This window comes from Emys orbicularis, chromosome 3, assembly GCF_028017835.1.
Source record: "Emys orbicularis isolate rEmyOrb1 chromosome 3, rEmyOrb1.hap1, whole genome shotgun sequence".
NCBI lineage: Eukaryota > Metazoa > Chordata > Testudines > Emydidae > Emys > Emys orbicularis.
In genome coordinates, this window is record NC_088685.1 from 135,777,738 (window position 1) to 135,805,695 (window position 27,958).

The following is a 27,958-nucleotide window of genomic DNA, read 5'->3' on the forward strand; positions in this document are numbered from 1 at the left end:
GTACATGTACAGTGCCATAAGTCCATCCTAAAAATAGCATAAGCAAACTTTAGCTGCAGCTACACACAGGCATAGCGATCACAGATGGAAAAGTCTTATTAGGTCATCTAGTCCATGCCACAAGCTTGCTTCCTCCAATACTTTGTTTTCTCTTGTTTTAAATGTCTTAAACAACTGGGCTTCCACCACTTCCTTTGGGAGACTGTTCTACAGCCAACCCATCTCAGTGTCAGGAAGTTTTCCCAATATTAAGCCTAAGGGTTTTTTTTCAGTTTCATCCCATTTCTCCTCCCTACCTTAAATTACGCCACCCTCATTGTTTATATCCTTCATTATACTGGTAATTGTTATAAATGTTTTCCCCTTCATCATTGTTTACACACACAGCTCTTTGCCTCATGATGAAAATTTAAATCTATATTTGTTGCTCTTGTCTTAACCATCATCAGGTTGCAAATATTTTACCAGTAACGAGGTGCCCAGACACAATGCAGTATAGCAGGTGTGACTTCCCCAGAGCAGCAGAGAATGGGGAAGGTTGCTGATCTGTGATGTGATGTCTTTGTGTATATGACCACCGTACAAAGCATAACTAAATTTCACAATGTCTTTTTCTAATATCATTAGTGACTGTTAGTTTTCTACAGAGAATACAAATATAATCCTTCTTTTTAAGAACTGATTTTAGGGTGAGGGATGGATGCCCAGTGCCACCATATCTGCATGCTGACTTCTTCAAAGTTTTTCTACAGGTTTAACCTTTAGATGAATGAAGGGGACAAAGACACTTCCCCATAACATTCATTTGATTGTCAACATGGGAAAATGCAGGCTCTCCAGCTAATGGTTAGCTCATTTTTACATTCACAGGCAAAGTATCAACTCACCTATTATATGGTCTCTGGCTGATTGGAGAGATCCAGGAGAAAAGAGCTTCAAGCCATATACTGTGTAAATCGAAGGATTTTTGTCTTTAGATCCAGCATCTAGCAGCAAAATAAGGCCACACAAGATACAAAAATATACTGGTCTGCTGTACATTATGATTTGATTGTGTCCCTGGAAAAGACAAGCAAACAAAATATTTCTTAATTCTTGCACTTCATCTTCCTATTTATATTCATGACAGTGTCTAAGCACTGCATAAAACTGATAGGGGGCAGAGCCCAGGCAGTAAGTATTTTCTATACCATATTCCTGCTCTTCTTCTTGCCTTAGTTTCATTCATATGGGGTCAATTCTTCGAGTCCTTCTTCTCCATTCCACTCTGTCTTGAAGCAGTTCCTCAGAAACTCCACAACTAGTCAATTCCTTTTGTTTGACATCCATTCATCTAGTTTTGGGACTTCCAACTCTACTCTTACCCTCCACTTCTAATTTTAACATCCTGTTTCCTATATATTTTTCCAATCTTCTTTTCACATGCCTAAACCATCTAAGCCTGGATTCCCTCAGCGTTTCTGTAATTGATACCACCTTCACACTTCCCCTAAATTGTTTGTTCTACTAATATAATGCTACAAGTGATTTTATCCACTTCTGAGTAGATTTTCAAAGGCACAAATGGCCCTTACAGAGCAAGATGCCTATCTGCCATTTGTGCCTTTGAAAATCTGCTCTTTCAGACCTTTTAAAAATAATACAGAATTGTACAGAAGTCATTACCATACTCTGAGAAAAATCTAGATCTAGCTGAATCTTGCTCTTTAATAGCAAACTTTACATTTACATTTTTCCTTTCAAATGTAAAGCTAATTTTAATCAATGTCTGCTTCATGGTTCTTGACCTTTATGGCCAGCATTTATTAAATGAATGATAAAATTACAGTTTTTAATTTATATTATAATTTGCATTATATTAAGACAAGGTAGTTATTGCTACCAACAACATAGAAAAGGAGCTTTGTGGATCTCACAGGTATAAAGCTTCAACAGATATAAAGCTTCAACCTTTCTCCTTTAGAAAATCGTGTGTGTGGTGTGTCTTATTGTAGATTACAAGTGAAATGAGTTTAAAGGTCTTGATTTAAATGCCATTGGTAGATGCCTGGTCATTACACAAAATGTATACAGAGTTTGTCAGAACAAGCAGTTCTAGCTCAGAGAACACCTTCCAGCCCACCCTCTCCAATTCAGAAATGGTAGGGATGGTACAAGGGAAGATTAACCCTTGAGTTCAAATTCGGTTCTCTTTCACCCCTGATGGAGTAGTTTCTACTTCTCCTCTGCCTCTGTTTTGCTTTCTATTGCCACAACTACAGCTGGTTCCCTACTGTAATGTTGTTTTGGCTCTGCACCAGGAATCCTAGTACTGCTGCCCCTGCTGGGCCATATTTCTACATTGGAGAAGACAGGAAGGGACTCCAGCCTTCCAGACTTTCTGGGGTAGACCCAGAAAAGAGACTTAGATTCAACATTGCAATGCCTTACTTTTACTCACCCTGCTACCTAATAAAGTCTACAGCACCAATTTAGGTTCCCAAATTCCCTATACAATGCATGGGGAGAGTTAGGTGTCTAAGAATGGGATCAACAAAAGCTGACACAGTGAGCGGGGAACTGACTAAGCTAACCAATGGGAGATGCCACTGAAAGGAATGAGCCATCACTCCTCTCCACTTCCCCCCCCCAGCACCCCGTGATGCCACGAAAGCGGTAGGCGCTGAGAGTGAGGGGGTGGCGCTGATCGGCAGGACCCGCCAGCGGGCAGGAGGCGCTGGGGGAGGGGGAGTTTCTGGTAGGGGGGCTGCCGGTGGCCACTGCTCGCCTCCTCGCCCCCACCCCCTGCTCTCCTCCTTGCCATCTGCCCGCCCGCCTCCTCACCCCCCTCCCACCTGCCACTCGCCTCCCCGTTCATCTCCTCACCCTGCTTGCCCACCCATCTCCTGCCTCACCTCCCAGCCCGCTTCCTCACAATTTGATGGAAGTACAGGGGCCTGACGGTCTCCCCGATTCACTGTACCCATGGGAGGCTCTGGGTCCCACCCCTCAAATGGAGTTAGGCACCTCCCTCTGCTCAGGGTTTACAGCTGTAGCAGGGTGGTCACCCGCTCCTGCCATGCAGGGCTTGAAATCAGCCCTGGGAGAGGACTGAGACTGCGAGAGGGCTGCTGCTAGGAAAGCAGCAAGCCTCGGCTGATTGGGGAAACAGCCACAGCTGCGGCCACGCCCCAATCAGGCCACAGCTCGCCTGTATAAAAAGGCTGGGAGCCAGGAACTCTAAAAGGCTCTTTCCAGTCTTGGAGGGAGCAGGGCCTGGCTGTCTGAAGAGAAGGTACTGAGGGTGGAGCAGTGCTGGGAAGGGCCAGGGAGCTGGGGAGCTCCAGCCTAGCAGAGCCCCAGGCTGAAGGAAGAGCCCACTAGAGGGTACTAGGGCTGCAGAAGGGCAGCTCCATTATAGGTGGAGGCAGCAGGTCCAAACCCCTCTTGCCTATGATGAGTGGCTTTTACACTGCAGTGTGCCCCAGTGAGCGGGGGCTAGATGGTGACTGGCAGTAGCCCATGACTGAGGCAAGGTAGGGATAGAGGGTTGGGGGTTCCCCTGGGTGGGGAGACCCTGAGACTGAGGGGGTATTGCCAGGGGGCAGCACCCCAAAGACAAGGGGCACCGGGTCCTGGGAGGGACACAGGGGCCAGCGGCAGCGGGACACCAGCCCGCAGAGGGCGCTCCAGAGGCTGGAAGAGCTAATTCCCTGGATGACCAGCAGGAGGCGCCACAGGGGTGAGTCCCACATGCTTACACAGCCATGAACCCTCTCCTGGAGTTAGGCATCTAAGTCGCTTCTTGCACAAAACAATGGAGGAGGAGAAGTTGGTGGTGGTACCCTGATAACCTTTAGCCCAGTGGTTACAGTACTCACCCAGCATGTGGGTTACCCAGGTTCAAATTCCCCCTCTGCCTGATGCTGCTGTAACCACTGGGCTAAAGATTACAGAGGGAGCAGGAGCATCCTCACCTATATGGTTTTGTGCCAGGTCTGATCTGGAAAGAGACCCCAACAAATGCCTACCAAATCAGGCCCCACCGGTGAGATAAGCAGAGCAATGCCTAGTTTGAGGATTCCACTATAGCTTAAGCATGAGCTAGATGCCTGGGACTTAGATGGCTGTGCACATGCAGATATGTAGGTGCCATGTGGACTTTAGAAGTGGAACCATAGGCACCTAGGGAAGTTAGGTTTTGAAGATTTAAATTTTCAACTTAAGCACCTCAAGTTGCAGTTAGGCAGCTAAATCCCTTTTGGATTTAGCCCTCTGTCCCCTCCAGCTGAAACAATCCTTGACTCAAAGATGTGGGTGGGGCAGCCTATGAGCAGGAAGAAGGAAGGGAAGGTGTGCACCTGGAATGGGCACAGGGGTGAGTCACTTTCATCTCAATTCCTCCTGCTGCTAGCTCCTCAGGCAAGTTGCTACTTGATGAGGCGACTGGGGGGAGAGGAAGGGAGAAGAGAGAGAGAGACCTTCAAAAGCATCAGAAAAAGGCAAAGGTAGTGACATTTCTACAGTGAAGTTGGTAGACAAACTCCCATTGGTCTGGCTCACCCAGCTGCAAAACTCTAGCTGCCTCTGTCCACTTATCAGAGTATCAGCTGATATGACCCACTCAGAAGACAGCTTCATATTTTTACCTAATCTCTCAACAATACATGAGAACCAGGAATCTGTCTGTAAATCAGAGGCTCCTGCCACCTGTATTCTAAATAACATACAGAAGTGTTTACAATGGGCACCCTTACAACATTTATTTTTACCATTAGCCAAATCCTTAATGGGAATATATTTCCTATATCATTGCAATGGGCATTGCCATGATCACCAAGTGAGATGATGCCTTGCACAGCCTGCTTTCATGTCTTATTTCTTTGTTAATGAATTCACACCTCAGTTAAAGTTTTGTCCTGGGAGTCCAACCTCAAGTTTGCTCAGCCCAGACCCTAGATCTTCTCAAGAAAGAGAGAGTGTCACTTATACCTTGACAGCAGTAACTGGCCACCTATCTGATAGACTTGGCAGAACTCATTTAACCCTTACTCCGCAGGATCAACACCAGCTAACAGGATTGGGTGTTTTGGGCAGACTCTACTAGCCAAACTTTACCTAATGATCAAAAGTTAAAAGGAAACATTTTTAAAACTGCCTCTGCTTAATACTGTTACAACCTAGCTGGCTCATTACTGAGAAGTTTCCCCTCACCAAGGCTGAGCTGGAGGGAGAGGATCTAGCCAGCAAAGGGCACTGCCTTGCCCAGTTTAACAACCAGCCAGTTGAGGCGCCATAATTCTTAGAGGACATTAAATTGAACTGTCTATTAAGTCAGAGGGGATTGGAGCAGCATACAAGTAGAAGCAGGCTGGAGGCAGCACTCTGGGAGCTGGATGCAGAGGGAAGGCTGGGGAACATAAGCCTGAGAATTGGGACTGCAAGCTGAGGGCTGGGCAGGAAACCTGTGGAGCCTAGTGCTTGGAGCACTGACAGTGCTTGCCTTTGAGCTCACAGTACACAGAGCACCCTACCAGACATCTAGGGGACAGGTGTTCATCACACACCGTAACATCCTGCAGTGTGGTCAGTTACACTACAGAAGTGTGGCTGTTTCCACATGCTCTAAACACTGTGGGGCCAAGAAACTGTGATGGAAATTCTAAGGGCAGGCACTCCCAACATTTTCTGAACATCCTTGCTTTTGGTCAGGCCAGAAATACCTTTAAAAACCCCCTTGCAATCCACCTAATCAGTGCTCAAATTACCGGGGGGCTTGTAGGGAAATGGTCCCCCTTATTAATGGGCCACCTCACTTCTATCTTATGGCCCCCTTACTTCTCACTACTGTTTAAATTAAAACAAGCCACTTGACATAGAGGGACCCATTACTTCCCCTCCCCCCAGAATTATCTGGAACTGCACAGAGAACACAAAAATGAAAATTCTTTTTTTTTTTTTTTAAGTATTTTCAGACATTTAAATAATTCAGTTTATCTTCTGGGAGATACCTGAGTCCATTCTTTTCTTGTATCGGAATGTGGTTTGTCCATCACTAAAATACTGTACATTTTCATAAGGGGCTTCCTGCCAGCTCCTTCAATACCAAGGTCTTTCCTCAGGCCTTACAAAAATTAAAATCCTGATTCCTTTCACAGTTTCCTTACATTAATCTTCAACATAGTCTGGGGAAAAAACACATTATGTTGTGTTACCCAGAATGTCCTACCTTTGCTGCTTTTTTAACTAACTCCTATAATTACAGTTCTCATTCAGCTCAGTTGGTCTTGGTCTTTTTTTTTTCTCTTCAATCAATCATTCTTTGTTTTTGTTTTTTAAAAAAGCGCTTCATTGAGAGCTGAACTAATGCCACCTCATTCGGGTTGAAAGCTCATCATATCTCACAAGCTGTGTCATGTCAGCACTTGGATGAGAGACCTCAAAGGAAAACACAGATTTCTCCAGGAAGTGACTGATGGTATGGGTGATTTAGTAGGTGGGACCTCTTCTCTCAAAACCAATATTAAACGTATGCCCTATGGTGCTGCTGAGTGGCACTGTGCTTTTGGAGGTGTTGTTTTCTGAGGAGGCTTAAAAGTGAGGCGCTGCCTACTCTCCGTTACGAGAGTTCCCAGTGCACATTTTGCAAGAGTAAGTCTGTTAACCTTTGTTTCCTATCTCAGTTCCAACTTGGGTAATTATATTTTGCTTTCATTCCCTGTGCAGTTTCAGTCACTATAATATTCTTCTTCCTGTCCTTAATCATTGTATAGTGACACTATATGCTGGTAAACAGCTGCAGCTTTCCTCCACAGGAATGGCTCGATTTCAGCAGTGAGTGAAGCAATTCCTGTTTGTGTACTGAAGTATCATAGTAGTTTTGCCTGTGTAAGGATAGTTGGATCAAACTCATGGCTTGTGGGATTCTTTGGGATGAAAAGGATTACGTAAAATGTACCATATCACCAACATTATTCTATTTTTTCAACATGAGCCATTTGACCATACACTAATGTGCTGCTACCTGAGGTGGCATTCCCCATCAAGTGCTGCCCTAAATGCCGGTCTCCAATAGGAATGCTGCAGTGGAGGGTAAATAACCCTGTATATTTAGAACAAATTAAATGTCTTTCGTTTACGTGTTTCAAGCTGGTTCAAAAACATTTCTGTGGGGTGAGGGATGGAGAAAATACCAGCAGATATTTAAAGAAAATATTAACAGCTCTTCTGACAGCAAGCTCAAGGGTAAATAGAACATTTTATACACTGGCAATTCAAAGGATGCCTTGAGTGTGAAAAGCCAAAATCAAAGTGACAAGGATTCAGGTTTGCCTTATAAAATGTTGCCGTAAACCCATTTGTATTTGCAAAAGGTAATTTAAGTGAGCACCTCTTCTCTATCCGTTTTTTAATCTGGAAGAAGGGACAAAGTGACCATAATTTTTTGGCCTTCAGCCAGGCTCATACTTTGGTATTAATATTGACTGATCTGTAATCGCTTTTGGGATCAATCAGTTAGCAAGGCAGCAGATTACTAGGAATTGGTGTGCTTACATTGCATCTTGGATTCAGGAAATGAGAATTAAGTCAAAGTGAAGCCTAGTTAGCATTTAGTCCTGGCCTCAATATGATACTAAAAGCTGCAATTTTCCCTCTCTCTTTTTCTCTTTAATAAGTTGTATGTCCATGAAAAACAAAGTAAAGGTACAATGGTCAAATTAAGAGTGTTTTCTAGTTGTTTTTAGAGTGTTATTCATTTACCTTAGAGACAAACTGCATCCAAGAAAAACACTTAAAAAGCATTGAATTTTAGGAACAATTCTTCAGTGCCATGTGCACTGATGGCTAAAGACTATTTTAGCTTTGAGCTACATTTTTGTCTTTTTTTCTATTGAATTTTGGTACCCAGATTTTGACTTTAGCATAGTAACTACCTTAAGTCTTATGACTAGCTGGCCAGAGGTTTAGTTCCAAACAGCCCTCAATCCCAAGCAGATATATGATCATGTATAAATAGGTTTACAGTATAGTTCTTTAAATTTTACTCCTGCTATTGAATATGTTGGAATGAGATTTCCCATCCAGTAGTCATAGTATTTTGCATTTATGGAGATCCTTTTATCAGAGAATATCTAAACAGTTTACAAAAAGTGGGTAAATACTATTTTTCCCATTTTACAGATGAGGAAACTGAGGCACAGAGGGGGAAACTCAGGCTCATAGAGATTATCTAAAATCAGACAGTGGGTCACTGGAACACAGTCAGGAGCAGCATTGTGTCCACAAGGACCCCAATTATGTAACACCTTGACTGTTGACTTTAGAGCTGGGAAAACATCAACAAAAACATTAACAAATATTCTCACCAACTCTAATCACAGTGATATTCACAGCCCTTATATATTCACGTTATGTTGATATTCATCTGAAGAGGATTTGTTTACATGAAATATTTGTGAGTCCATCTTGGAAATCTCTTTGTGGATTTGGGATAGGACAGGAAGGAAGCTAGAGAAAAGAAAAAGCAGCAGCAGGGATGCGGATGTGATGGTGGGAGATGTCCAAAGGAGAAACAGGAGATGGTCCTCTGCTCTGGTAGTAATCCAGACTTCTAAGTGCCTTTTAGGAGGCACCTAAAAATACAGCCATATGCCTGGAGAGCAGCCAGACAATCAAAAAAAGGAAGAAATACGCCATGGCACCCATCTGTTAAGGTGATATCCTGACATATTTGCCACTTGATGTCCCATGGAGCAAATATTGCCTAGGTCATGACAGACCACTCAAGCTCCCCAGTCACAGGGGGCAAGCAGCAGTAGAGAAAGAGGGATTGCTGCTGATATGGGTGTTGAAGGAGGGCCTGTCAACTGTGCCTCACATGAGGGTGATTGCTCAACACTGAGAGGTTACTCGTGAGGCTGGGAAGTGGATAATTGACAGGAGGTAGAAGTTCCTTGAAGAGATCCAACATCTGCTAATTCTCCTACAGCAGCACTTGCTGGAGAAAACAAGTTCCTGTTGTATCAACAGCTGGAGGTGGACACATTAACGCCTTTCAGAGGTTTAAGGATTAGAGAAAAGCACATTCTCATCCCATGCCAGCTGGCTACAATGGGCATGCTCCCAGACCAGACAGCCTTCCATTGAAAAGGGATGCAGGAATTGCAGTTTATCATTAACACAAGGGAATTATAAATTTAAGGAATAATTTACAAAATACTACTTGCTTTGTACTGGTCAATTTCACCATAATGAAATAACTTCATCCTGATAAAGCTAGCCTGCCCCGAGTCCTCCTGCAACATCTTTAGATTTTTTTTTTTTTTTTACTGGGATTACCTGGTTATATGTACAGCTGGTTGGCAAATTATTTTCCCCTGTGAAAAATTTAAAACAACTTTTTTTTTTAATTAATTTTGTGAAATTATTTATTTGAAATTTTTAGGTTTTGGTGTAAAAAAAATAAATAACTCCAAGCCTGATTATTATTATTTTAATTTTTTCAACAACACTTGAAAATATTCCACAAAAAATAGTTGGTTTGTTTTTTGTATTTGTTTTCCAACAATTTTTGTTTAGCTGAAAAGCCATTTTTTCAATTAAAAATAATTTGATGGGAAAATTTCAACCAGCTCTATTTAATGTTTTTCTCCTGTGTGGCTGTATTTCTGAAAGACACAAAATGGAGAGGAGGGGAAGAAGAGGGGGAGGAAGCGTGTGTGTGTGTGTGTGTACACACGTGTACATGCACAGCAGGAAACATCAAGGGGCTTGTGAATGAAAGCCAAGTGTCTAAGCAGGTGTTAGGTGGGAGTTACCTGCCTAAGCTAACCCAGTGCAGGGTCAGTGAAAATCAGGCCCTACCCTCTCTCAGAAAGCAGCATTAGAACTGTCAGCAGCAAGAATTAGGCAACTAAGCACTAAAAGCAGAGAACATTCCAAAACTAAATGCCAAACAAAACTATTAAAACCATCAGAGGGGTAGCCGTGTTAGTCTGAATCTGTAAAAAGCAACAGAGGGTCCTGTGGCACCTTTAAGACTAACAGAAGTATTGGGAGCATAAGCTTTCGTGGGTAAGAACCTCACTTCTTGCATCTGAAGAAGTGAGGTTCTTACCCATGAAAGCTTATGCTCCCAATACTTCTGTTAGTCTTAAAGGTGCCACAGGACCCTCTATTAAAACCATAACATTAAACACCACACACAGAAACTGAACATTAATCACATTAAATGAGCTCTACGTTGTACTCTGAAGCTCACTAACCTCAGACTCTGGCAGACAACTAGTTGGAAAAAATTTCAAAAGGCAGAAGCCATATATATATATCTACCTATCTAAAGTGTACCCAGCACCTTGGTATCTGACACTACTCTGCTGAGACCTCTGCTTTGTGCACAGAAGTAGGATCCCAGATGATTTCATTAGACTGCTTCTTGCCCTATGAGGCCTGCTGTGATATCTACCACAAAACTTGGTCCTGGACGGACATACAGGACTTTCAGGCTATTCAGCAACACCTTAAATTGCATCATGAAGTGAACATGAAACCACTGTAGAGATCTGAGCACTAGCTTTATATGCTCATAGTGACACACTCCAAACTAGGCACCAGCATTCTATGCCTCCTGACTAGATTAATAAATTCTAAGGCCAGAAGGGATTGCTGTGAACATCTAGTCTGACTTCCTGTATAGCCCGGGGCAATACCCCAAAATAATATCTAGAGCATGTCTTTTAGAAAAAAAAATCCGATTTTGATTTAAAAATCGTCAGTGATGGAGGGTCCTGTGGCACAATTCTTGGTAAATTGCTGCAATGGTTAATTATCCTCACTGTCAAAAATTTATTCCTTATTTCTTATTACTCTGGGCTGTCTTCAAGGACAGTCCTAAATAGAATCTGTTACAGTAGTATAGTTTCGAGATGACAAAGCCATGACCGACTACTGCAAGGTATGCCTGAAAGAGATCGGGAAGAATGTTTGGAGTCTGCCAGAAGCCAGAGATGATCAAAGGCACGAGGGGCCACTGTAGCCTAAGAGAATCCAAGAACAAGAATGGACCCAGAAGAACCCCCAGATTATCCCATTGCTCCCCAGCCTTGTTTGGAAAATTTCAGCTGCATTATCATTCAGGTTTATAACACTGATCATTCTTTAATCTCCCTGCTGTTCTGCATCCTCGCATTAGCATCAAGCAATCTTATCTACTTTAATTTTAATGTAGTTGTGTGAATTATGAAGTAGTACAATATGGTATCCTTTCAAGCCTACTTGTTGTCTTATTTTTAAGGATGCCAACTAATTCCAGCAAGCCTTTATTAATACATGTCATCTTATAAAATTTAATAACTTTTAAGTGATAATGCATAATGCAATATGGATTAAGTCTTCTAGTTTAATTTATGTTAAATATGCCTTTCATGTTTAAAATGTTGAGTGAAAAGATACTGTAAAATATTTTTTCATAGGCACTTCTTAATAAACCAAGGCTTGTGGGAGGGTTGGGGAGGGAATCAGGTGTATCATCACTTTGTTATAATACTGCATGACATGTAGAATATAATATGATGGATGATGTTATAACAACATTTTTACTGTGACTGTAAAATTCTAGTCATGGTATTGTATGAAAATATGCCTCAATTAAGCTTCATTAGTTATTTCGTCTTTGATGCTACAAATAATTTAGTCTAGGATGTGATTATAATGAAGTTTTGATTATGCTGGTTACCACCCCTCTTAAACAAATGTACACATTATCAATGTTTGCATGTGCAAGCGATTTGATTACTGTTCACATTACTGTGTGTAGAAATGTGTTAGTCGAACCGACAAATAGGGTCTATTTTTGGCATTGAGAAAATTAGCTCTTTACTGAGGTCTGAATATTTTTTAAAGTCCCTGGAAATAACATACACTACCAGGAACGGAATGGTAAACTAATGTTTATCAACACTGTCCAGTTTGCAGGTAGGCATGAATTGCCTGCAAATGTGCGATAGCTGAGCAATTCCATAATTTCTAGGAATGATTGAGGCAGGAAAGGAAACTAAGAATCCTTCAAGTTCACCTTGGTAGAATTTACAACTATAAACTGCAAAGAACCTTGATTTAAAAATGAATTTATATTTCCAGTCTTCAAAATGACAGAGGCTAAAACTCACTATCAAAGGGAAAGGATCCAGGAGATGGAGCTGATTTGTAGTTCCCACCCTCCCCACACAACTCCCAATAGCAGCTTGCAAACAGCAGGTGATCTTTTACCTAGCTGCAGACTTCCCAGAAGGTGAGAGAGTCCAAAACCAACAAACTGAGGATAGGCTCAGGTCCTGAGTGAGCACACACAATATTTTGACTTGGAGAAAAAGTTCAGTCCTCCTCCAACAGTTCACAAACTCCTTTTTTCCCCCCTTACATCACATTATGCTTCTAGATAAGAAAATCAACTGTATTGATTTTTGCTCATTCCCCTTACCTAGTTCTGGTCAGGGCCGGCTCCAGGCACCAGGCAACCAAGCTGGTGCTTGGGGCGGCACCTGGAGGGGGGCGGCGTGGCGCTCGGGCCGCCGGGGAGAGCGGGGCCACAGCCGGGCTCGCCGCCCTGCGCTCTGGCCACCGGGGGGAGAGCCGAGCCCCAGCCGGGGGGAGAGCCGAGCCCCAGCCGGGGCTCGCCGCCCTGCCCCCGGCGCTCTGGCCGCCGGGGGGAGAGCCGAGCCCCCGCTGGGGCTCGCCGCCCTGCCCCCGCCAGGGCTCGCCGCCCTGCCCCCGGCGCTCTGGCCGCCCTCCCCTCCGGCACCCTCCCCCCGGCCGCCGGGGGGAGAGCGGAGCCCCCGCTGGGGCTCGCCACCCTCACCCCGGGGCTCCGGCCGCCCTCCCCCCGGCAGGAGAGCGGAGCCCCCGCCGGGGCTCGCCGCCCCCCCCGGGCTCCGCCCCCCCCCCCCCCCCCGCGGGGGGTGTGGTGTGGCCGGAGGCTTTTTTGCCTGGGGCGGCAAAAAAGCCAGAGCCGGCCCTGGTTCTGGTTGCCTTACATTACAGCTAGCCAACTGATAAGTGTTAGAACACATATCTTATTTGTTTAATGTACTGTATCCAATATCACACTTCCATTTCTTTCACTACCCTGGGAGCAATAGATGCACTGAATCTTTTTCCCTGGTGCACGTTATTCCTGGAAGAGCGATCCCTAGATAGGACAATCAGATGCCAGCAAACCAATACATTTCCAACATAGAATCAGTATTTCTAATGTACTACTGCCCCGGAGATCTGATTCAGAATACCAGGGTAGCTAATACTCGCAGTAAGGCAGATCCCACATCTCTCTTCTCAATGTAACCTAATACACATCCTGCTAGTGACAATTTACAACAGTACATTGCTGATACCTCAATTATACTTCGCCCAGTTACGGTACTTCGTGAAGGAAGGATGAATATTATATAGAAATACAATTATAGGAATAGATTAATTTAATAAGGAAGCATGTGCTATTTGATCAGCCAATTATGTACTTTTTCTTAATGACTTTGAGGGAAACATCAGCAATAGCAGATTAAAAATCAATTATCTGTCTTGAAGATGAATTTTAAATCCCTATTGACTGAAGACTGAGGGATGAGTCTGGATTGTTGCTGTTTTAAAAGCCAACAGTGGTTAATGGAAAACAGAGGAAATGTTGGTCAGATGCCATATGACTGAGTTTCTGAATAATCTAATTCAGACATATTTATGTTTATTATATTTTAGCACATAGAGTACCCAAAAGTAATGATGAATTCAAATAATCAATCATGAATAAAAATAGTACTGAAGCCACAAAAGCCACACGCAATAGGGTTCTTGATAAACAACCAACAATATGTACAAGAGCTACTTATTTCAATGTTTCACTGTTGTGACAGAACCCCTCAATGCCAACAGGCAAAGGGTTCACTGCTCTGTAACAGCAACTCCTAGCAGGCCTGACAATCTCACTACACCTCGCACCCCTGCTTTCATAGTATTTATCCATACAGAATGTTATGTGAGGTCTTTAATGATCAGTAGGAACCCAGCTTTTATTGATGTCATTGTGAAATGTATGAACAAATACCATGAAAAAAGTTGTGTATATATACTGAAAATATTTTCCTAAAAAGAGTCTGAATCGAGGCAGCATTGGTTTCTGCCAGACAAAAGGATGTATATTCCCCTATCTGTCTTGGTTCACATATAAATTAAGCATCTAAGCCAATACAATGGAGGAAGCTCCGTTTGCATATGAAGTCAACATGAAGTCAGCACACCAGGGAATAAATCATGGGGGGTCATCCTGACTCTTGGGACAAACAATGGATGTTTGGGAGATATAAGAAGACAAAAGAACACCATTTTATCATTAACCAAGGAAGCAAAAGGATAGAACTTTTTGCATTCATGAAAGAGAGATCCCAGTCATGTTGGCTGGAGATGCTGGGAGATTGCTTTGCGTGACAAACTTTTGTAGACAGGGGCTTGGCCTGTTAAATATAGTTTTTTTCTGCATTTCTTTGCCCCATTTTTCCACCCCGGGCAGCTGCCCCGCTCATCCCACCCTGGTTACAGCCTTCTTGTGTGTATACTGTCCCTCTGGGGACAGCATATCTGGTAACTCCTGTGAGTGGCCAGTGGACAAGGGGCTGGATGTTACAGAGATTGCTCCAAGGACTCAGGGGTTGGTGTGTGCCTATTACTAGCCTGCAGAGAGGGAGCGAGGTCTGCAGAGGCCTGGAAGGTAGTGCTTAGAATCATAGAATATCAGGATTGGAAGGGACCTCAGGAGGTCATCTAGTCCAACCCCCTGCTCAAAGCAGGACCAATTCCCAACTAAATCATACCAGCCAGGGCTTTGTCAAGCCTGACCTTAAAAACCTCTAAGAAAGGAGATTCCACCACCTCCCTAGGTAACCCATAATATCCAACCTAAACCTCCCCCACTGCAACTTGAGACCATTACTCCTTGTTCTCTCATCTGGTACCACGGAGAACAGTCTAGAACCATCCTCTTTGGAACCCCCTTTCAGGTAGTTGAAAGCAGCTATCAAATCCCCCCTCATTCTTTTCTTCTGCAGACTAAACAATCCCAGTTCCCTCAGCCTCTCCTCATAATTCATGTGTTCCAGCCCCCTAATACTTTTTGTTGCCCTCCGCTGGACTCTTTCCAATTTTTCCACATCCTTCTTGTAGTGTGGGGCCCAAAACTGGACACAGTACTCCAGATGAGGCCTCACCAATGTCGAATAGAGGGGAATGATCACGTCCCTTTATCTGCTGGCAATGCCCCTACTTATACAGCCCAAAATGCTGTTAGCCTTCTTGGCAACAAGGGCACACTGTCGACTCAGATCCAGCTTCTCGTCCACTGTAACCCCTAGGTCCTTTTCTGCAGAACTGCTGCCTAGCCATTCGGTCCCTAGTCTGTAGCAGTGCATGGGATTCTTCCGTCCTAAGTGCAGGACTCTGCACTTGTCCTTGTTGCTTGTGTTGCCAGAGGCTGTTGGTTCCAGGGAGCTGGACTACAACAGGCACAGATGAGACCACTGCACACTAAGAGCAGGTAGCGGTAAGGTGGTGCCTCATGATGACCCTGGGTAGCATCATAGCAGTACCAACTGATTCCCTCTCAGTACAAAAGTGATACTATAAAAAGCAAACTTGCTCTGCTTGCTGTGACTTACGTGTATTGGTGAGGCAGGGTCAGGCTGAACACTCTAAAAACAAAAACAGAAAAAAAAATGATTTACAGGTTTTTGGATCCCCAAAAATTCCAGGAGATTTTCTGGCTAGGAAATATATTTATTTCTTACCTTTAGAAGGGAATATTGGCAACCGGCCATGACAAGACAGAACAGGAGGACCCAAATGTCTTTACAAAAGCCTTGGTTCAGAGTTAGGAACCCAAGAAGTGAGACAAGAACTACTAGAAGAACAGCCAACACATTTTCCTTGATAGCTTCAGTCCTACAGGAATAAAATAAATAAAAGGGGTTTCAAAAGGAGAAAAGTACCCATGTAACTACCTAGCAGATAAAGGGACAGATCCTCAGTTGATGTAAATTGCCATCGCTGCACTGACTTGAGCTACAACACTACACCACCTGAGGATCTGCCCTCAAAACTCTACACCAACTGCTTGTGGACTTATCAGTGTATAATTCTTCACTCTAAGTCTTTAGTTGTACATCTCATTATGACACCCAAACCTTGTATTCAAACCTGTGTATTTTATTTCATAGTTGAATAGATTTTAAGGCTAGCAGAGACCATTATGATAATCTAGTCTGACTTCCTGCATAGAATTTCACCAAGTAATTTGTATAGTTTAGTGTGCATTTCCCTGTAAGTCTCTCTATAAAACAGTTTTTAAAGGGAATGATAAGCATTCATGTACTAAAAATGCTAAAGACAAAATATAGTATGTGGCCAAAGGTGGCGAGCAATACTGTTGTCATGTTAAAATTATTCTTTAAAGTGCAACCCTAACAATATAGAATTAGAAAAGATATTCAATTTGTTTTATCTGTAGTACTGAAACATATTAAATCTTTCATATGTTTAATAAGATTTATTAGAACAGGTTTGCAGAGAAAAGCAATTTAAATATTCAATCCATAACAAAAAGAGTGCATTATGGATATTTTTCCATGCACTTGAAGTGCTTAGACAAGGCACCACATATACAGCAGCATATATGCTAGATCTAACTTCTCTTACTACATACCATGATTTCTGTAGAACACTAAAGCTGTCGTCTGAAATATTTGCAGCAGAGATAATATTAATGTGTATAGGGCATACACCCACACAATCAGAGATCAAGCTCATGACAGGCTAGCCTTCAGTCACTGGCTATGTAGGCTTAGTTGTTTTGGGTTGATAACAGTCTAGCAGATTATAAGGGGGAGGGTCTAGCAGCAAAGAGCACTGCCAAAACAGCTGATTACAACTGACATAGGGGAAAGAAAAGAAGAAGAGATGCCAGAGAAAGAAATAGAATTGTGTTTCGTCAAATAATTGAGTTAGGGTGGGGGGAAACGGGAATTCCCTCCTGCATTTTGTTCTTAAAATTTGGAAGTATTTCAGTGACAACATTTTGGCACCTTTCCCTCTATTCTTCGCTTTTCCTGATTCACACACAACACTAATTTTCAATCAGTCGCATAGGCGCTGACTTCCCCTCTGCCCGGTGGGTGCTCGACCCCTCCCCGCCCCTGCACCACCCTCACCCCACCCCCATTCCACCCCTTCCCCAAAGTCCCTGCCCCCATTCCACCCCCTTCTCCCAAGTCCCCGCCCCTGCCCTGTCTCTTCTCTGCCTTCTCCCCTGAGCACGCCACGTCCCCGTTCCTCTCCCTCCCTCCCGGAAAGTCCTAAGCACTGCCAAACAGCTGTTAGGCGGCGGGACGGGGGCAGGAAGTGCTGGGAGGGAGAGGGAGGAGCGGGGACACGGCATGCTCGGAAGGGAGAGGAGGCGAGGCGGGGGCAGAGGGAGCTTGGCTGCCGGTGGGTGCAGAGCACCTGCTACTTTTTCCCCATGGGTGCTCCAGCCCTGGAGCACCCACGGAGTCGGCGCCTATGCCAGAGGCAGCAGGCCCAGAGTCCAGAATCAAATTGGGGACTATCACACAAATTGGACCCTCACATAAATCAAGGTCTCTTCTCATATAGAAGGAGGAGTCCGGTGGCACCTTAAAGACTAACAGATTTATTTGGGCATAAGCTTTCATGGGTAAAAAACCCACTTCTTCAGATGCGGAGGAATTCTTCGGGCTCCTCGTTGATTTTGTGGATACAGACTAACACGGCTACCCCTCTGATACTTCTTATATAGAAGGGTCATGGGCCACAAAAAGCTCTGAAGTTTGAGGCTTGGAGCACAGAAACATTTTCCCACACTTAAACTAAACAGGTATTTATTTAAAAGGAGTCCCACCATTCACTCCTTTTTTAATAGTTTGCATTTTTACCTGTGAGGAGAAATTCATGCCACTTAGTATGAAGAAAGCTTACCGATCCAGTAATGCCAACAAGGCAAGTCGATCATACCAGACTTTAATCCACTTGCCAGGAAATATAATAAATTTGTAAAACTGCCTGTTAAATTTTCGTTGTGCTGAAGAGCATGAAGAGTCCTCAAAGTCCTGACTCAGATGCTTTAAAACAAACAAAACACACACACAGTTTCATATTGGCATACTGTTGCCATTAAAGTACATGTTCTGAAAGGTAGAATTTATATGTCAATGTTTCATTCCAATTTCTTTATAAATGAATACCGGTGAAAATTTTTACTCTCCATTTTATTTCAATCATAAGGAACACAATATATTAATCTCATTTCTTATAGATGGTCAGAAGTTATGCCAATCATGCAAAATACTATTAACAATACATTAACAAGTTTTAGTAACAAATTGTTTCTTTAATCCCCGTGGTTTATCTTGTCTATGGTTTTCTGGCTTCTCCCACACTTCAAACCAACCACAGCATAAGCCACAACCGTACCTGATGGGAAAAGATCCTTGCCTCTAACTGAGAATCCTAGCAATCAATAATTCCAAGTGACATAAAATATGATTTGAGACAGATTGTGTTCCTTCTGTCACCGTAATTTTTAAGCAAAATATGAATTCAAATAATACACAGTTTTTACATTATTTAAGTTACAATTTAGACATTTTACTTAATGTACTGTGAAGGATTTTAAAAAGCCAAAAGTGAAATATGAACATTTAAAATTTTTGTTGATAATATCTGCCATCTAGGAGTGTTTTCTATATTTGGTCTCCTGGCTCTACAATCTCTGCTCCAACAGGAACTATTACAGTAATCAATGTTCCTGTTCTTTTTCCTTTTTATTTTTAATCACACTCACCTTAAATTAATTACTACCACTCTCCTAATTTAGTTTTATGACTTGAAAAAGAGTAGAAAAATGACAATGCTAGCAAAGGAATTGTTTACAAATCTAAACAGGGCACTATGGCCCTGATTTTCCAAACACTTCAGCATGTGCTTAACTTTAAACACATGAGCAGTCCCATTGACTTCACTGGAATTATACATATGCATGAAGTTAAACATGTGCTTAAGGGTTTGCAGGACTTGGGCCTAGATCAGGACTTCTGTGTTGTAGTAAGTGCTTTGTCACTGACTGTCTGTGACTTGCATGAGGCCACACTAAATCTATTTGTGCCTCCATTTACCCATCCACCAAATGAATGAAATTACTTAGAGCTTGTCTACATGAACACTTAGTTCACAGCAAACTGGGGTGTGACTCTACCCTGCATTAGTCTGCCGCACACTAATTGTCCACATGGACCCTCCTGACATGCTCTGACAGTTTGTTAGCATGCTTTGATTTACCCCACTTTGACATGAACTGTTAGTGCACATCTACAAGGTCTACACAGAGAGCTAATGCGCTGCAGGCTAGTGCAGGTAGATTCACACCGCAACTTGCTACGAACTAAATTATCATATAGACAAGCTCTCAGCTAATTTATATGGGTGTCTGAAGCTCTGAGTGAAATTCTAGCCTGGGGTAGTCAATATGTTGACTGTGGGCCAAATCCTGACTGCCAGACACTTTTGAATGGACCTCAACATCTTTTTATTATCATCATTATTTTTTATTATTATTTTCTCTGGAGTCTGGACCTTGACTATACTTTGACCAAGAAATTTGGACTTAGACCCATCCAAGTCAATGACAAAACTCCTAATGACTTCAATAGGGTTAAGATTTCACTTATAATCACAAGATTAGAAGCCATAAAAACATGGATTCTAGTCCCAAACTTGCAGTGTGATCTTGGGCAAGACATTCACTTCTCAATACCTCAGATTTCCTATAGATAAGATAAGGGTGATGATAATTCTCTAGTTAGCAGGTGGTTTGCAGGCTTAATAAATATTTGTAAAGTCTTTTGAGATTCTTGTACGGAAATCTCTATACAAATCTAAATTATCATTTTATATGCATTTATAACATACACAGGCAAAAAACAAGTTTTAAATCATCTTACAACAGCTACTTTCCTGTCAACTTTTAGTTCCTGTTAAAAATCTAAGTCAAGATAAATAATTGTCTGATGTTTTATTAACATCAGACTTGAAGTGGCCATGTTCGGGTAGGGTGAAAGTGTTAAGCTTGGGATGAGGGTATCTCCAAATTCTGGAAGACAGCTTGGAGAATGTCAGAGACCCCAAACCCACACAAACTATAAAAATAAACTATGTCCTTGTCATATTACAAACCAAACTGAGCACTAAGGGCCTGCTTCTGACAGGTGATGAGCAACTCCAGCTCCTGCAAGTGGAGGGTGCTCTGGCATCCCACAAATGATATCCAGGACCCAGGATCAGGCCCTAAAAGTTTTACTTCCCAGTTCAGAAAAGAGGTGACAGACTTGATATTTTAGGCCTACGTGCCCACACTACTCTGCAAAGTAGATGTGTCAAACTATTAAAATTTGGCAATGTGTATAAAATCCTAACAGCTGTGTCCTCTGGTTTTCAATTTTTATGATAAGAGACTATTTACATGTTGGCAGTCTCTTTGTACAGCTAACATGTGCCAACGCAAATGCTTAGCAGACTTAGACTCATAGTAATCTCTAAATACTCTAATACAAGGCACTTTGGAAAACTTATCCCTGTTATTAAAAAAAAGCTCAAAAATGCTCCTTAAGGACCCAGCTCTGCCACCTTTGCTCAGAGTAGTCCCTTATTATTTTTAAACCAATGGGGCTACTTGTCTAGTAATATACTTCTCAATGTGTAGCCAAACAAGCCCTCCCAGTAGAGCAATACTATATAAATACAAAAGGGTTAAAATGGTTGCCTTCACTCCAGGTGGTCGGTTCTACAACATATTTACATGACATGCTTTGTTAAAATGTTAGAAACTGAAATACAACGTACCCGTGGTGTTTCTGAAAGGGTTCTTCGTGCCACCATCAGTAAGAGCTGCTGCTGGAGTGCACTTGCAGCGTGATCTCCTGAAGATGGTTCTTGACTCTCCGAAGTGGTAGTACTAGAGGAACTGAACTGTGTTTCACTGTGCACAGGGGTAAAAAGGAATGAAATGGTTTTAGAAAGAGTCAAGTCAATACCATTTAAAACAATACAGCAGGAGGTCTGGATGGCTCATGGGATCCATAATGGGACATGGAGCCTTCCACTCATCAGATAAAATCTAGCCCAGGCCTCTAGTGACCAAGAGTCATTTGTTTTTGATGGCTGTTCGTTGACCGCAGTCCAGTCCCCTGTGGAAAAGTGTTCTTTTCAGAAATGCCACTATCTGAAGAGGCACTTCTAAAGACGTATACTACTTCTTTAAGGAACAGCCAGGATCTTACAGCCAAAAAACCCTGGGTGTAATCCAGGAGGCGCTCTGCTCTTGCTTAGCTCTCTGTTCCTGTTTAAATAGACCAGCCCCAGGGCAAAGTAGGGAGCCTCTTTAATTACTCCCAGTTTGTTTTGGTTGTGAGCCCTTGGCTATCCCTTAAAGAGGTAATACGCTCCTTCATAGCACCCTTTCTGGTAGTCTCAGCAAAGATTTCAAGGATGAAAGGGCAGAGATTTAACTCTTTAAGCCCCAGAGGCGGTCCATCCACAATGGGCTGAGGGCACACTGTATGACTGTGCTATCATTGTCCACTAGTACTTGTCATGTGGATAACAGATATCAGTTTCCAACTATGTCAATCCGCCACATTTCAGGAGCACTAAAATTTACTTTAAATTTCTGCAAGAGAAATCTTTAATATGCTTTTTCTTTTTAGTCAGCCCTAAATCCTTCTTTCTAGGCATAGGTGTCCATCAGCCCATCATTTTAGATATTGTGAAAACTCCCTTCTTGTTTAACTGCATCTGTAATTAAGGTCTTAGAATGCAAGTTCCCATGGCAGGTCTTTCTCTAGTCCTTTCTTCTTGATTCTGTACATTTAGCACTTAAATAATAAAACCTTGGTAAGGATTCTAATATACACTGTTTAATAATAATACACACATGATTGCAAAAACAATCCCGTTACTGTGACATTACTTTATTTAAATAAAATTCTTGCTGAGAATTAATCATTTAAATGTTACTTTTGGATGGGATTCTTTTTGGATACTTATTCACTTTTCCTGTCACAACTGGGGTTTCCACACCTGCCTCCCCATTCTAATCTCAGTATCTCCTAGCCTTTATCAACCCTACGTATTTATGTGGCCCCCATTAAACATAGTGTCTGAGGGCCTCACAAGCTTTAACTTATTTAGTCACACAACACCCTTGTGAGGTAGGGCAGTGCTATTACCCCCATGTTACAGATAATGAGCTGACATACAGAGAGGCTAAGTGACTTGCCCAAAGTAACACAGGAAGTCTGCAGCAGAACAAGGAATTGAGGACAGGTCTTCCAGGTTCCAAGCTAGTTCCCTAACCACTGGACCATCCTTTCGACTTTAGTAAGCCAGACCTTCCATACAAATTCCCTTAAGCATATGCCAGACAAAAGGGGAAAGTAAACAGATTAGTAGCTGTCCAGTAAGATACAGAAAAGAGAATGAAACGTCGCATGCTATGTCTACATAGTTCATCTCTTTAAAACTGTCTGCCCACTCCCCTAGCCATTGCTTTGCAAAAGCCAAGTGAAGTCTGGTTCATTCTTAACTTTTGTCTATTTTCTTTTATCCCACATCTAATAAGGAACGGCCTGGCATGATGATACTATACTCACACACCATAATCCTTTGCCCTTGCCTTCTGGACCAATCAAAAAATCTGTCCATGGTAGACTCATGACACTTCTCCCTATAATCAAGCCTTCCCTTAGAGTTCAACTCTTCTCCCATGAGACCAGAAGATAACTTGGAAAGCCTAGTGGGGCAACACACTATTTTCTATTTCCTCTCAGCAGCAGAATTCACAGCTCCACCCACCAGCTGTGTCTGGCAGAAGCAATTAATTCTAGAGATTGTCAACACCCAGAAGGCCAGCAGTGGGAAAGTCAGGAACTCTAGAAGCCTCGCAGGACAGTTCGGACAGAGGGGCGGAGTGTGTGCAGCTGGGAAGGCAGAGGTGGGAAAAGCAGCAACTCAAAAATAGAGGCTGTGCTGCACTTGGAAAGCTGCCTCTGTGTGCACTTTGATTTACATTTGGGGAGAACATTAGTATAGGTTAAAAAAAATCTCACCTAATCTCTCTCTTGTTCTTTATTTCTCACGCTGCCTCCATCACCAGTCTCTCCCAGCCCCCATGTTCTTGGTCGTCTTTCTCCCTATGTCCCACATGGCTCTGATCATTCTCACATTCACGTGCTACACCATTTCCGATGCTGAACAGTTTAATTTTTAAACTACTTATACTCAAAGATATACACCATTTCTGATGACACATCACTATCAAACTAACAACGAATACCAACAAGAAATTCTACAGTTTTGTTTGTGTTTTTATAAACCTATAACAGGGTTCCATAAAATTAGAATATATAATGTATAAATAGGAGCAAACATTCCCTAATTACTGAATAATTGTAACATAAAGCTGATCATCATAGTGTAAGATGGGGCCTTGATGAACAGAAAATACATTAGTTTGCAGAATCAAATTAAGGCTATCAAGATCTACTGTAAACGGCACCATTAATATAAGCAAAGGTATAATTACACTAAATTTTGAATTGTAAATTAATAACTAAAGATATGTTTGACAAACATGTAACATATGCATGACTAATGTGAAAGGTACAGAGCACCCTCTGTTGATAACTGAAAGAGATTAACATTCTACTATATTTTTTTATTCAGCATTCAGTTCTACTACACCATGGAACAAGCATCAATTTAGCTGAACAATTGCACAATACTAAATATTTTATTGTAACCACAAAACACTTGAAAATCTGTTTTATAAATTTCCTGTTTGTCTTTCATGACTTTTTTTATGTCACTGAAAATTTTTGCCAAAAATCAGTCTAAGCAATAACACAGCTCATGCTGGTCCATATTCCACTACTTATCCAGTCTTGAGACTGAAGTTATCTGAGGTGAGATCAAGACAGAAATTTGCATTAGAAGAAAATACACAATCTATTTCTCCCCCCGATGGACCCCTTGCTTAAAGTGTGTTCACACTGTTCAATAAATGCATGGACAGAGACAATATTCTGGTCTGTTAAAGTGAGAGATCCCCAAAATGTGGTCCAATGTCCACCTTCTGGTAGCCAAATGGTGCTGGTTCTTCTCTTTATCTAGTGTTGCTGTAATGAATTACAGTTGAAAGAACATAAAATATTTTCCTAATATTACTTTTCCATTGTACGCAGCTGCAGTTGTGACCACAGAGATATTGTGCAATGACGAATGGGAGCGGTGGGGAGCATACACCTCTACAAGTGGGAAGAAAGAGTCCGCAAGATACTCTATTAAGAATGTGATTCAGATAGTTAAAAATGTCAAGAACTCCTAGATTAAGTAAATGATTCTTTATTGAGTCCTGGGCTGATCTTTCCTTTTCAACATGAATGTGAAGAGGAGACAGCAAATGCTGTGGCTAACATTATGATTGTGCCTAAATAATAAAAACAACCTGACTAAAGGGATATGCCTAATAAACTATTAAATGGAAAGATCCTATAGTCAGTGCTTCAGACTGTAGCAACTGGGTCATATGAGCTTAGCAAGAAGTCATGTAAATTGATCCAACTAAAATATTTTAGCCAAATATTACTTTTTTAAAAACTAGGAAAAAACCACAACCCCACTAAGCAGAGGAACAATGCAGCCAAGAAAAATGTGATATATATAGAAAAAACACATTTTAAAAGTTTAAAGTTGGGTAAGGTCCTAATTCAGCCTGGTTCCTTTTGACTTCCTGTGATTACTCACATGCTTAAAGTTAGGCACATTCTTAAGTACCTTCCTGAACTAAGGCCTAAATGACCAAGTTAAACAAAAGCCCATTAAGGCTAACTTGGTAAGCGTAACTCTGAATTCCCTGCCTTTTGTGCACTTTCAAATTCTATCAGTTTGTTGTACTAATGCAGGAGTTTGCATTTATGACAGTATAGGGATACAAGTCTTGAATAAACGTCTGCACAGATTCCCTTTTCTCACTGCTGTTGTCTTCCTGCTGCCACTTCACAAGACTCGCTGCTCCTGCCCCATAGAATGGATCTACACCAGCATTTCCTCATCTGCCTGGCTCTCCTGCTGCCTCCCTCCTCTACATCCATTGCTGCTGGAATGATTCTCCAGCAGCACTCATCCGCCTCATACATCAAGATAACTCATGACAATAAATCCATCAGTTATGAGGATTTTTTCTTTTTAAGCCATGGGTGGTTTACATATAATGCATTATGACATTAGATGACAAGGCTTTCTTCTTAAAAATTAGAAGGCAAATTGAAATATAGAATGAAAGTAGAAATATATAAAATCAGAGCACCAGGAAGATTAGATAATTGCACATCAAACTGATTATGACAGACAAGGAAAAAGCTGTGAAGTTTAGGAAGCGCTCTTTGCTCTTTTTCTATAAATTCACTAATTATGATTTTTAAAGGGACACTGTCAACTGAAAACCCATATTTTAAGATTCCTTAACAATATTACTGATAGCAACTTAGATTATTAAAACCAAAATAGTTTAAAATCCAGTTTGCATTTTGCTATCTGTACTACTCTGTTTACTTTCTGCATTTCTCTCAGCTAGGAAATAATATTAGTGAAATTAGATATCCTTTTTTAATAGGCAATTTCACTTTCAGGTTCTCAGTGCAGCCGTGTAAACAGAGTACTGAAGGGGAGTATTTATTTGTTTTAAAATCAACTGTTCCCCTTAGAAGTTACAAAAAATCCTGAAAATATTTTAATTAGTCTTAAGTGTTGAGAAAATATTTTGCAACAATCTAAATCTTGATCCAAATTTGATTTGATATTGTTTCTTTAAAACAACATTATGTATTATGGGTGCAGTGGTAGCTGTAACACAGTTAAGGTTATGTTAGAGTTTCAATTTGACAGTGGAAAGAATGAGGAACATCTGGTCTGAGTTTTAATAAAATAAAAAATGGATAATAATCCTTGAATAATTAGATTTTTAGTTGTATGATTCAAAGTTCCACAGCTTATTATACATTTTCCAGAAAAATGGGGGGGGGGGGGAAAGGTTTAAAATATTTTTTCCTGGGAAGCATCTCACTTTTCTTTGTACTCCTCTTGCAAGAAATCGAAAACACTCTGGGATCTGCAACCTGTCATTTAGCCACATTGCTACTCCTCACGTCCTGATTACTAGAATATCAGTAATGCACTGGTGGTGTTTCTCTATAGAGCATTTTATATGTTTTTAGCCTTAATGGAAAATGTGTGTGTCAAGCTGAACCCACTGAATTGTAATGTGCCACAGCCAGAATATTGTCACTTCCCAGAAGGATAAAAAAAAAAAGAGAGAGTGAAAGGAAAGAGGAAAAACCTTAACAGTGACCTCAGCAATGTTATGGCAAAATAACTTCCCAAATGCATGGAATGTGTGAAGGGCATGTGATTTTAAGGTTTTATTTCAGTTCTTCCATGACAAAAAAAAAAAAGGTAAAGCAACCTTGTTGATGATCTTCCAGACTAAGCACCAACAACTATATAGCTGTAGAGACTTTTGTTCCTACACAGGATTTTGCTGCCATCATGTGGCAATGGTGCCCTCATGGACTCGTATATTACAGTCAAAAGATCCATTTCCCCTCTATGTTAAAAATGCAAGAATGGATGCTGCAGCAGCTGGAAATCTAGAAGAGATCGTAAATGGATATATGGTAATATGTTACAAATCCTTTTCCTCTTGTTTACAGAACGGATGCCAGAAAGATAGCAACAGAATTGTGTTGCATTTGTAAAGGGCGGTTCACCATTTGGTTTAGGAAAATCTATGACTTACAAATAAGGCTAGAATTCAAAGCAGCATGGAATTATAACTTTTAACCACAAAAAATAAATCAATGCTTAAACTTTCCTATAGAATTACATTTAAAAAGGACCCTGGAAGAACAAATCTATCTGAAATCATCAAATCCCAAAACTGGGTGGGTTTGGGTCACCGAGTTTTCTCCTCTAATCCCCAAAGATCCCATTGTATTTTTATTGCATAGAGTTCAAAATCTGTGCAGTGGAGCAAATGCATACATTTGTCAAAGGGCAACATGTGTTTTTCACTAATAGTAAGAATCAGCAGCTTGTTACTATGGCTGGAGGCCGTCTCTGTCATTTGAGTCACCTTGTGGAGTGGAAAACATAGCTGCTTTCGTGATATGGCATCTTTCAGTGCTGAACAACTTGCAAACAGTGGATGTTACTATTTCAACACAAGTTTGAAGTGCAAAGGTACATTTATAAGGTGTTTGGGGAATTTGCCAGAAGTAAAAACTATAAAGTATTCATGCACTTATCCAGAAGATGTATGTTGCTGCTAAGGTGTTCAGATAGATGCTTTCGTACAGTACAAAGCACTCAGCAGCTACTTTATTTATGGAAGTGAATGTGAATCAAATGAGACCCAGGCTGGAAACACTTGCATTTTACAGCCTTTAAAAGTTATGTTGGAAGGATATTTTAAATTAACTTTTTTCTTAGTAGTTGTTAGAAACACTATTTTTGCTGCAATTAGTTCTTTTTAGCCTAGGGTCCCTACTGCTGCTGAAGAAAGAGCTAACTGTGAAAGCAAACAGACAAAACAAATTAAACCAGAGATTAGCGGAGTTCTAGGGTTACCATATTCAAACATTTAAAAAATAGGACACTCCACGGGGTCCCAGTCCCGCCCCCGGCCCCACCCCAACTCCGCCCCTTCCCCGGCCCCAACCCTTCCCCGCCCCCATTCCAACCCCTTCCCCAAAGTCCCTGCCCCAACTCTGCCCCCTCCTCTGAGCACCCCACATTCCCCCTCCTCCCTCCCGCTCTG

At 41.8% G+C, this 27,958-nt stretch overlaps 1 protein-coding gene across 2 annotated transcripts in view; it reads right to left on the minus strand.

Moving 5' to 3' along the window:
• Nucleotides 1-27,958, minus strand: part of PCNX2 (pecanex 2) — a 240,349-nt gene that overhangs the window by 166,338 nt on the left and 46,053 nt on the right. For both annotated transcript variants that reach the window (XM_065401279.1, XM_065401278.1), the window contains exons 9-13: nucleotides 20,929-21,064; nucleotides 18,010-18,152; nucleotides 15,807-15,960; nucleotides 15,678-15,710; nucleotides 888-1,059 (exon numbers count right to left, since the gene is read on the minus strand). In XM_065401279.1, coding sequence (XP_065257351.1) covers nucleotides 888-1,059; nucleotides 15,678-15,710; nucleotides 15,807-15,960; nucleotides 18,010-18,152; nucleotides 20,929-21,064 — 638 coding nt within the window. The remainder of the gene's footprint in view (nucleotides 1-887; nucleotides 1,060-15,677; nucleotides 15,711-15,806; nucleotides 15,961-18,009; nucleotides 18,153-20,928; nucleotides 21,065-27,958) is intronic.